This window comes from Cyphomyrmex costatus, unplaced genomic scaffold (genome assembly GCF_001594065.2).
Source record: "Cyphomyrmex costatus isolate MS0001 unplaced genomic scaffold, Ccosl1.0 scaffold18, whole genome shotgun sequence".
NCBI classification, from domain to species: domain Eukaryota; kingdom Metazoa; phylum Arthropoda; class Insecta; order Hymenoptera; family Formicidae; genus Cyphomyrmex; species Cyphomyrmex costatus.
The window spans coordinates 2477155-2490265 of NW_017275824.1; the positions used below are offsets into that span (position 1 = coordinate 2477155).

A 13111-nucleotide genomic window follows, 5' to 3' on the forward strand; every position below is an offset into this window, starting at 1 on the left:
GCGAGATTCAAAACAGCCTAACAAACCAGATAAGATCTTTTTATCGGGTTATTATAACAGGTAAGATTTATTTTACGATGTCTTTCAAATATAATTATATTTATAAATTAAATTTTTTAATTCTTAATTAATCGAAGTCTTACTATTTTATGAGCAACCTTTGTGCGTATTTACTTCTATTATATCATAATTTATATATATATAATATTAAGATATTAATCATTTTTGTTGTTATATAAAAAACTGATGATTTAAAAATACAAGTAAAAAAATTAGCTAAAATTAATTATTTTTATTAATATAGGTATTATTTATTTAAAAAATCATAAAAATAATTATGATTTAATTATGGGAAAATTAATAGTCGGAAATAGAGAGAAAATGTGCGACTCGCGAATAGAAAATACTATTGAATCCATAACTAATCTAATGCAATTAAATCTGTTAATCATATTCAAAGTAGTGAGTCTCTCTCCAAGCAATAATACTGGCAAGCAACTTGAATAACCAAAATCAAAGCCCCTTAGTAATGCACTATGTGCATTTAGCTGGCTGATTTTGTAGTATACGTAATGCTATCTAAGTGAACCTGATATACCTATGTACGTAATATAAGTGTACAGGAAATGTTAGTCCTTTCTACAAACTAATCCCTTTCACAAACAATAATTAATATAATACACTACTAAATTAATTTTCTGCTCACACCGATTTTATGCAACATTCTTATATTTAAACCAATTAATGTGATTATTATGTAAACGGTTACCGTTTTTTCTAATAACTAATTTATGTTTATATTTATAAAAAATAATTTTAATTTAAAAAATATTTAGCAAGCATTTTTAATTAAAAAATTTTTTATTTTAATTTAATAAAATAAAACAACAAAAACATATACCTATCTGTTTATATTGTTAAAGATTTTCACAATATATCCTGATGAGATTGTAGCCTTATCTTTAATTATTTCTATCATTTTATCTACAATACTATGTGCGATTATATCTGAGATAAAAAAAAATCACGGTAAAAGATACAAATGGTAATAAAAATTGCATTTTATTTTGTCATATTTTGAGAAAAACTGCATACGATAAGAGATTGTAAAATGTTTATCACGTTTATTGTTAGATATCAATTTAATCTAAATGTATTTTATTATATCATATTTTTGACTGATTGTATTATTTCATACAATTGAATTTTCTGTTGCATGTATGCTTGTAATATGGTATAAAATAAAAACTGTAGAGATATGAAATGATTCCACGTGTAAAAGTAAGTAAAAATATAAAATAAAATTTTTTCGTATAGACATTTTCAACAATTTTTTAATTAATAAAATAAATATATTATTGGAACTTATTGTATAAATTGCATTATTTTAAATTATATCAAATTTAAACCAACAATGAAAACAGTAATAAATAGTCAGATTGGATGAAACAAACAACTAGTGATTATTCGAGTGCACGTCTATTTAATAAATACTCAAACTCTATTTTTTTTAAATAAAGCGTTATACAAAAAAACTTTTTATTCAATATGTTTGATAATTACTTTCGAAAAATCGTTTCCTCCCCGATTGTGAACTACGATTTCCAGAACACCCTGTAAATATACTTATAAAATGTTTATGATAGAATGTCTCATGTTTTAATTTATACTAATATTTTTAAAGATAATTACAGAAAGAAAAGATAAATTATATTAATAAAACGGTATATTGATTTTTTTATTTATATTATTTTATGTGTACATAAGATAATGCGATTATATCTAATCAATATGCATATTTAAAAATTATTTTTTATAATTGTGTGTGTGTAATTTCTTTTTTTAGTTTGTTAGATGTGAGACGTACATACACGTGATTTAATGTAACATATTTTTATGTCTGCAATTTCACATTTTATCGACAATATCAAAAAAGCAACAAAAATATTTCCTTTGTTACAGACAATGACGATAACAGAAGATATTTTTAATATGAGCTCCGAAATGGAGTACGATTATGAATATAATGAATATGTACCGGTTGCTCAAAGAGTTGAAACTTACATTATACCCATAATATTTTTATTAATTTTGGTCGTGGGTGTAATAGGAAATAGTATTTTAATTCTCATTTTGCTACGTCATACCAGCATGAGAAATATACCAAATACATACGTGCTGTCTTTAGCTCTGGGTGATTTATTGGTGAGCATACAGCTTTGTGATTTTATGTTTCCTTTATTTTTTGAAATTTTATCTAGTTTAAGAAGAGTAAAAATTATTTAAGATAAATAACCTTTATCTCAAATATAAGCACAATTCACATGTATAAAAGAATAAAAATATATGTATTTCTTAATGATAAAAAAGCAAGAAAAAGAAAAAATATTATCTTTTCTTAGAAATAAATTTTTCTGAAAAATATATCTACAATTAAAATATACATACATATATATATATATATATTGACATGCTTTATGCTTGAAACTTTTTCTGTTCTTCAACAATTTTTACTTATAAAAGAAAAAGTATGTCACGTGTTTTTTAAATATATTTATGGTTGATCTCCTTCGATAATTTATTATATCTTTTGTAATATGATATAAAATATCATCATGAATTTTGAATAAGATAATTCGTTGTTACAGGTGATTGTGACTTACGTACCTTTCACATTATTTGTTTATGTACTTGATTCATGGCCATGGGGCTTAACTATCTGCAAACTGTCTGAATATGCTAAGGATATTTCGATTGGTGTGTCGGTATTTACTTTAGCTGCTTTATCAGCCGAAAGGTAAATATGTGAACTAATGTAAGAGCTTTATCGTACCGTGCAAATTAATTCAAGGAATTAAACAAAATTTTACTTAGTTTGATGGTACTGCGAATATCCGCCGTTTAATCGAGAGACTAAAACTGAAAATTCAGTCATAATATATTCAAGCGTTAAATCGGATTTTGAAATCAATTAACGCTTGTTACACACGATAAGGTCATTTATATCCTGCGCATTTCTTTGACTAAATAATGATTTCTAGTCTTTTCTTTTTTAATATTGCACACAGCTTTATAGATATTTTTTGAAGATATTAAAATAAAAATCACACACACTTAATAATTTTTATCTATATTAGTAAAAGTGATAAAAATTAATAAATTTCGCTCGTTTTTTTTCTTGCAATGCAAATTAATATAAATAAACGATCTATATATCAAGCTAAATGAATTTAATGTTGTTCTTAAATTTTATAATATAAATGAGAACATAAAATTAATTAAAATGTCGTACGTTTCGGAACTCACGGGTCCTTCTTCAGCGATTCTTACAGATGTTTGTGTTGTTGGATTGATATATTTTTTTATGATGTTGCGATAAAGACATGCTGATATAACAATTATAGTTTGGATTGATTTTCCTGTTCTCAATGCGAGTGTATTGTAGAGGCATATGAGACAGGATCATCATTACAAATTCGTCCGATCAAGTTAAACGTAGATGTTACAATGATGAGTTAACATCTGTAAGAATCGCTGAAGAAGGACCCGTGAGTTCCAAAACGTACGAGATTTTAATTAATTTTATGTTCTCATTTATATTATAAAATTTAAGAACAACATTAAATTCATTTAACTCGATACAGACCATTTATTTATTTTAAATTGATAAAAATTAACCTGAAAATCATCGTGTGCAATAAAGGTTAATATATGCCGTGTAATTGATTTCAATGTATGTGCAGAAACGTTACTGGATATTCATGCAGATGCAGTCGAAGTTGAATATTGTACAACTATTAATTTTTTAATAGAATTAATAATTGTATAATAATTAACAATTTTATTAATTTTTAATGAAATTAAATATATATTTTATCGAAATAATTTCAATTGTATTCTCGATATTCTTTTGCCCTTTTAAAATCTCACCTACGTTAAGTAAAAGATTAATGTAGTAAAAACTAAGATACAAAACGATTTAAGAAACGCAAATTAATTGTTGTTTGTTGTATCTTGAATAATTTATCTTTGAAATAAGCAAGCTTCTACTGCTTTTATCATATAATCTATTGTCGCATCTTCTCACGTTGTCATAGATATTGCGCTATCGTAAACCCTATTCGTCGCCACGTGGCGGGTTTAAGCGCAAAACCACTTACCATTTTAACGGCATCCCTTATTTGGGTCTTAGCGATTGTCATAGCTATGCCCGCCGCGCTCTTCTCCGAAGTAACATCTGTACCAGTATTAGGAAACCGTAGCATTTTAATCTGCAATCCTTTCCCTAAAGAATTTGGTAAGTCATGACACACTTTTCTTCAACACAATGTTACAAAATTAGGAGTTTATTAATAAATATATAAATTGTAAAATTCATAATAAAATTTTTATCAGTCTATACGATAACGTCATATTTACTAATTAAAAAAGTTTTTTAGATACGAACAAAACATGTTTATTGATGATAAAATATGAATTTATTAGTTATATTATGTTATAATTTATTAATTTACAAAATATATTTACATTTTTACATATAATAATTTGCATATTTAATTTACATATGTAATTTACTAAATAAGAGATTAAACATTGTTATTATTGTGTACTGACATTCACGTTGATTCTTATTGATTTATCTTCTTCCCTCATAAAATATTAATTAATAATTTTCGTATTTTTTTATCTATCCTGAGAATTAAATATTTCTCCTAATCAGGGTCTTTATTTGTTATATTCAAAGCATAAATATTATTACACATGCAATATTTTATTTTAATACATTAAATAATATTAAACTAAATTAGTGTAAATTAAAAAGATATATAAATTTTGTAATGCTTTGTGTAGCGAAATAGTTACGCACAACTTTATATGTGCTTTTACATTACAGGAGAAGCTTACCGAAAGGGTATGGTAATGTTCAAATTTTTAGCATATTATTTAATACCGTTATGCGTGATAGCAATTTTCTATTTGAGTATGACATGGCATCTAACATTGTCAACTAGAAACATGCCGGGCGAACTTCCCGGTTCTGATCTTCACAATGAACAAATAAAGGCGCGCAAAAGGGTATATAAAAATTTACTTCTTAAAGTTTTTCAAAGTATTAAAAAATTCGTGCCATTAAATAATTTCTAAGATTCAAGTGCCTCTTATTGGACGCTTTTGTATTAATGATTTCATTTATTACTGCAATTTAGGTGGGCAAAATGGTAGTGTGTTTTATAATCATTTTTGTGATTTGTTTTCTACCATATCACATATATGTGCTCTGGTTCCACTTTAATCCAACGGCAACTGACGATTTTAATTCTTACTGGAACGCCTTTAGAGTATTTGGTTTCTGCCTCAGTTTCATCAATAGCTGTGTTAATCCCATTGCTCTCTACTTAATTAGCCGCACGTTTCGTCAAAAGTAAGTGTGTATAATATCTTTTTTACTTGTAAATATTAAAAGAGTCTATGTTAATCGAAGATACCGATAAAATTTAATAGTAATAATTAAAAAGTAGCATATTGTTAATTTTATGTAACAGTTGAGAAACTAAATTTGTATACAATATTTGTAAATATTAAATCTTGTAGGACCGCACATGTGAAAAACAGAACGAATAAGAAAATGCCTTTACCGATCGAACTTGAATCTTAGGTGCTATTATAATTTCGTGTGAATTTATATAGGGGAGAATGTCCTAAATCGGACCGTGTTCCAAATCGAATCTTTTCATTTTAAATAAATACGGTTAATTTAGTCTAAAGCAATGGTTAATTTATTTACGCCTTATAGAAAACAAAAATTGTAAATAGATCTGATTTAGACCACTCTCCCCTATATATTATACTATATATATATGTAGAATTTACATTTATGCAGTACTAGTACATTAATCTTACGATTTTTACTTCTGAAGTAATCTCATTAGCTAAACCAATTTATATTCACAAAAGAATATGTAATAATTTTTTCGTTATTGTAATACTTGGTAAGAACTCGTCAAAATGCAAATCCTTCCACAAACTTTTCTACGGGAAGATCGTTTACACATTTTCTATATATCAGTACAAATAACTTTTTTCTGCTTGTAAAATATATATATGATCCTTATATATATATATATATATATTAAATAGAATATTTTTTTGCAATAATCTATATATTATTGCAAAAAAGTGCATCTATTTATATAAAGAGTATAAATATAAATATGAGAAATTTACTGTTGAAAAATTTACTCTGCTTTTTAAAGATAATAATGATATGTTTTTTAATTATTACTCCTGTCCTTCATAGATTTAATAAATATTTATGTTGCTGTCTACCTGGTGGTTCCACTGTCTGCAGTAGAAATAGAATGGAAAGCAGTATTGCGCATGGAAATATTTTTTTACAAAAAAGTCGGCGCATGCTGAACGAGACTAGCTTCGCCTCTAACTGTCGAAGACGAACACAAGAATTTAATTCAACTGGAGTATTTGAAATGGGCAGCATAGAATCTAAGCCTCCTGTGATGACCGAAACTTGCTCTCGTAAGTAATTTAAAGTGTAAACAGAGTGTTAGAGTGAAGCAGATATCAATGTAAATTGTAATGCAGGTCGCGATACCATCACTGCTGATAATGGAGCATCAAACAAATAATTAAAATTCCATCAGGATGGTTGCCTACATGATAATGCTGCATTTTCCATTACGAGAATTAAAAGAAGTGAAATGACAGATCTCAAAAACTTTTATTCGAATAAATATTTCCATAATTTTAGAGATTATAGATGCTCGCTTGTAATCTTATTTTATTTATAAAAATACAATGGAGGTACGATTTAACCGTCGGTACGACTTAGCCAACTCCACCCTATATAAAACTGTAAAGAGATGAATGTATATGTGTATTTCTTGCTCAATTTAGTCTACAATTTATCAATTATAGCAACTATAATGCTATGCGTTTTTTTTTTCGATAGAGTCACAAGATTTTTCAAAGAAATTGGAAAACTTGATATTTAAGATATTAAGGTAGTACACTCGCAACAATACCATCCAAAAATTAAGTCCTATCGAGCGCTCGGTGGCCGATAGTCCTACTCTCGCCTGTGAGAGAAAACTTTTGATTGCCCTTGTTCACAATTGCGCAGATGCAGATAATGGCGCGCAAATGTGGCAACGTCGCACTGTCAATGACATAATTTTAAGAAATAATTCTTTTCGTGTAACCTTCTGAACTGAACGCGATATACGCGAGAAGTGCGGTGTTGCCACATGTTTACTGACCCCTTTAGTCGCTTCCATATGCCAAATAAAATCGAAAATTGCATTCTTTTCATGGCTTTATTTTCCAAACTCTAAATGGTAAAAAATTAGGGAATTTTTTTACAATATCCGTTTTAAATTCCTCTATCACATATTCATTTTTTGTTAACATCTCATTACTAATTTAGGTCTTACAAAAATAAACGCGAATTTCATGAACTTTGTAGAAGCGACACGTATAAAATGTGCAGTTTTTAATTGCTTATATTTCAGTATTGAAATGATCAATCTCATTATATGTAATTGCACAAGCATATCAACATTGTCTAGTATAATACATATATAATTTCAAATTCAAGTCATTCTGAATACTTTCAATTCGCGAGTGTACTACCTTAAGAGTATCAGTTTTTTTTAAAATAATTATTTATCTCTTTATAAATTTAATAAAATCGTAAAAGCAACGAAAACTGAATTTGTTCTTTAGTACGAAAAGTAAATAGGTCGTAAAAAAGAGATTAAAAAATAAGAAGTACAACGGGATCGATCTGATATGTATTCGTTTTATTATTTCTTTTATAGTGGTAATTGGCTCACCAAGTTAAATTAGATCTACAAGTGTTTCACGAGAACAGAAGTGTGAAAACATGAAAGAGATGACATGAAACAAAACTCATTTTAAATCTTAGTAACTTAACTGAATTGTGTATAAGTAGCTAGCATTATTTATTCATAGATGCATATATAAATTATATAAGTTTTTTCTAAATATGTTCATTAGATAGAAGTGTCTTTTTCTATCATTCGAAAGTTAGTAGTGTAACGTATTGACATTATGTGATGCAAATTAACGCTATAAATATTAGACTAGTAAAATTCTGTACTATATATGAAGCTTTTTAATGTAATATTATTTATATTTAAATTAAATTTATGATGTATACTATTTGTTGCTGATCAGCTAATACATAAGTATTTAAAAAATAATTTAAATAAAGGAAACTCAAGACGTCTGAGATGATTACTCGCTGTATATCATTATAAATACGAGATGTACTAAAACTACTTATTCATAAAGTTTATATTTAAAAAGAATCGATTTCAAGACATATGCATTAGAAGCATTATGTATGTTTCGCAAGAAGAGCCAATCAAGAGAGTAATCATTTAATGTAATCGTGGAACGGAATTTTTGTAATCATTATAGAATTTAGTGGTGTTTCTAATTGCGCGACGTCTTCTGCGCCCGATTCCTATTATCCTTTATTCTCTCCAATTTATTTTTAAATTATAAGGAGTCTTGATTGATTTTGTTTTTATAAGGTTTATTATAAAATTTATATGAAATTCCAATGTATAATCTGTGATTTTGTTTTTATAAGGTTTATTATAAAATTTATATGAAATTCTGATGTATAATCTGATAATTATATATTCATCTATAAGAAATAATTGTGTAATATTAGACAAAATCGTATGAAATCGAATGAAATCATGTAATTTAATTGTGGAACAATATTTCAATACCTCCTCGGAGCCAACATTAGGATATTTTGTATATTTTTCACAATGTTTCTTTTTTATGTGATTGAACTGTATTAACGAAGATTATAACTCGCTATAAAATTAAATGTAAAAACACTGTGAACGTACATATGCAAAAATCGCTCGGACGTTGAGTAAGAATTAATCGATATGAAACTCCTCGACACGCGTACAACGTATCCTCGCTCGCACGTGCCACTCGTCCTTCCCTTCAACGGGGCACGCGTAAGGGGCAGAGAAAGGAGAAGGGGGGTTCTTGCATCTGCCGTTTGGTTAGACTTTCTACACAACGGTTGAACAGCTGGATTTCAAAGGGGACTGATGGTAAGCAAACGCCCTCGCCTGGGCCCCCTTCTTCGACAACGGTTGTGAAAATGAGAGGGTAGTACGCAACCATCAACGTTAGTCAACGGTCGTGTCCATTGACAGTCTACGTGTAGTTAATACATAACAAAAGTACTATACTTTTCGTGATAAACAGAATACGAAGAAGGTGATTTTTTTTATGAAAAAAGATTTGATAAAGAAACTTTGCGCGACACAAAGCTGTGTGTCTGAGAGCGTGAAAGAACCTCTTGATACTTTGGTAACGCCAGATAACGAAGCTGATATAACGGATAACTGATCTAAACTGAAGGGATAAACTTATAGGGAGGTATACGTTTGTAGTTGAAGGCAGAAACGCGTAAGTAACACGAGATATCATTACTTCCAGTCTGGAAGTTCCAGATGACATAGTAAGACGATCGTCCAAATAGATACTAAGTTTGAAGCTGCATTCTATGTTTACTTTGTGTTAATTTTATTGTGAAGGTATCGATAAATTTTTAAATAATATAATACAATATTAAATTCGTGTATTTTCACAAATGTTTGGTATAATATGTGTTTTAAAAAGAAATAACATAATTAACTTCATTTAACTTCATGAAAATATTTGTGCTCGAATGTAATGGATATTGTATACCTAGCTGATACACAATAATTTGATACAATGCAAAACCTATTATTACAGCTATTATAATATGTACTAAATTTCCCTGTGGTAGTTAAGACAATTTCATGTATAAGAACATAAATTAAAGAAATCAAGTAATAAAGTAAGGGGAATTATAAGCAAAAAATTTTTAATATTAACGATTATATCATTGATTGAATATTATATTGCAAAAAAAAAGCGGTTTTAATTATAAATTTCATAAAATGTGAAGGTGATTATTCGCTATGCAAGAATTGTGCGAGCCCGAGATTTGATGTGTTTATGCTAGTTATAATATCCGTTATTCGATTTCACAGTTAATGGTAGGATGACTATAATCCTAGCTTTGTATTGCACATTGCGTTTCAATTGATGACCATCGACGTTGATTTGCGAGAGTTCTGTAATGATGGTATATCTATAAGCGCTTTCTATTATTGCTTCGAATCCTTATATTATACGTGATTTAACTTGTATTTTAAATTTTATATTCAAGACTATTAAGCGACTTTTATGTGACGTACTACTTTATTTATTACCAGTTATAGCAACATTTATAATGACCTCATATTTAAATCGAAACCTTTATTTTATTATAATATAGATAAATTGTATTGAATTAGCATTTAAGATTTTCTTTACTTATAATCGCTTTATTGACTTGTATAATCATACATTGAAGTTATTTCCTCATCTTATTTTTAAATTAAAGAAAATAAAAATACATCGGAAAAAAATTTACCATAGGATAATATATTTTTCCGATACTACTCATTAAATATTTACTTAATAAAAAGATAATACTTAAATTAATGATTGTGAAACAAAATTTATGTTTACATTTAGTAAATATTTTGTTAGAGTACTATTCAAACAAATATTTATTAAAAGTTAATATATTTTTCCAATGTACAGCCAAATTTTCATCTTTTAATATAATGAAACGAAATAAAATATGTTTAATTAAAAATAACATTGAGCATTATATTATTGTTTTATAAAATTTTCGAGTATTTTAAGCAGAAATATATTTGTTGCAATTAATCACAAATAAAATTTCTAAGGTGTAAAAAATCAATTTTTCCAATTCATTGAATTATAGATGGATAAACGCTGAGCCAGATCATAATGAAGAGATACTCGTCGGTAAGATATTTCTAATAAAGATGATATCTATACTTTTATAAAATAAATATGATAGTACAGAGTGATCGCGATGTTATTATAAATAAATATTCCTAATAAGATGGAAGCGTTTTATTAAGCGATGTATGTTTAAAATTAAAATTATGAAAGAACTTGTTTTAATACAATTATTTTATTTAGGCACCTTGTTTAGAAGACGTTGGCAATGACTCTAAAAGAATGAAAAACACTGATCAATACGCGGTAAGTTAAACTTATTAATTAGATTTCTCTCGTTTTTTGCAATGCAAAGTATAAAAAAATTCTAAATCGAGCAGTAATAAGATGTGTTCTTATAAAATAACATAATATTGTAAACTTGAAATTTATTTTATAAAAACATCTTATTACTGCTCGATTTAGATCAAATTTCTTTATACTTTAAATTTATTAATTGTCTTATTAAAATATGATTAATGGAGTGATTTATCAATACAATATATAATTTTTACACGAAATGTATAAATAAACAATTTTTTGCAATTAATAATTTTCAATTAATAAATAAAGATATTTAACGTTCTAGAAACGAAATAATTAATATTACAAAAATGTCTAATATAAGTACATGTTCCGTGTAATATGTATTTGAGTGTATATGTGTATCATCTTTCTACAGGATCCAAATACAAGAGAATATCTCCAGTTGGCTTTAGCCAGAGTCCTAGAATTACAACGAGAGATCAGGGAAGGCACATACGTCGCAGAAATCGATGATGGTAGTGATTTGAGTAGTGCAAAACTTTTCCCGTTCTTTATTTTCTTTCAAGCATTGCGTAACTCAAGCACTTGATATAAACTTTTGCAGCATTCTGCGATGAAAAAAGATGTCATGCACTCTAGATCTTCATAAAGTTTTAAACAAAGTTTATTTCCTTTATCTAACATATTGCGATAAACCTTGAACTTCTTAGTATTATGTCAAAATAATTTACCCGAACAATTGGTTATCATAAAATAATATTTTTTATAAAGAAATTTATTTCTCTATTACCGATATTGCGAAACAAGACAACATTGGAATTGATTTCCACAACGTTTATCAATTACAGATATTTGGAAAAATTCCTGGAATTAAATTTCACATAATACAAAAATTATTTTATGAATCAATCTGTTAATGTACATAAGTTATGTATATAAGTTAAGTGGAAACTGTTCTCATAAGATATTTTAGTAATCTCATGAAATTTATACATGAATCTGAATGCGACATGACATCAATTCCATGTTGTTTGCATGATATATGGGATAAAATAAAAATTGTTTTATTGGTTAAAAACATATTAGTTACTTATGTAAGTGGCAATCTTAATATCATAAATATACAATAAAATTTTTTTATAAAATTTGCACAAACAAATTGAAAATTTTGTTTTTAATTGTTAGATGCTTTTATTTTTATTTGTTTTTTATCTTTCAAAGCTAAAATACAAACTGCAATCTATATGAAATAAATATTTTGACAAAGTATCTTTTATTTTCATATATGAGTCGGTATAATTTACGCTTTTCTACTTTCCCATTTTTTTATAAACATAATCTCTATATCTAATCGTAACCGTAAAATTTATGCTATTAAAATATTTTCGTTATTTTACAGACGCATCCGGCAGCGAGGAAGATTTAACAAAAGAAATTCTTACTAAAGTATTCCACGATCTACCTGGGACACCGAATTCTCTCGGTAAAATAATAGATAAAGGAACGCACTGGAAAAATCACCGCATGGATGCTATTCATAGTAAAAGGATACAATTACTAGGTTTCGATACTTGTCGGAGAATGGCCCTTGAATTCATGAGAACCGTCATACGGGAATCACGAAACAAATCCTCCTCATTAAATACGATCGAACTCGACAATTTTTCACAAAACGAATCATTGTATTTGAAAGATGGAATTTTAGCTAATGATTTTCATAAACGAGAATCGAGCACGCGCGCGCATGAAATTCAAGCGAGAATGTTGAAAAGTTTGGATTTGCATTTGGCTGCTAAACAAAGAGACTATACGTCCAAATTAATGAAATCGGGTATTTAGTGCTGTGCACGACACCTTCGAATGGAAATAGATTGAGTGCGAAAAATTCCTGAATTTAATATATTCTTCAACTTATAGCGCGTTATTGGAATTAATATAATGAAAG

At 27.5% G+C, this 13111-nt stretch overlaps 1 protein-coding gene across 1 annotated transcript; it reads left to right on the forward strand.

Annotated features, from left to right (window-relative positions):
• Positions 1-2136: 2136 nt before the first annotated feature.
• Positions 2137-13111, forward strand: LOC108772180 (orexin receptor type 2-like). The gene is given in 10 exon segments (XM_018537669.1): positions 2137-2205; positions 2649-2797; positions 4098-4297; positions 4895-5076; positions 5208-5422; positions 6299-6534; positions 10880-10923; positions 11104-11166; positions 11582-11747; positions 12566-13111. Coding segments are annotated over 10 exon segments (1749 nt in total). The 5' UTR covers positions 2137-2151; the 3' UTR covers positions 13006-13111.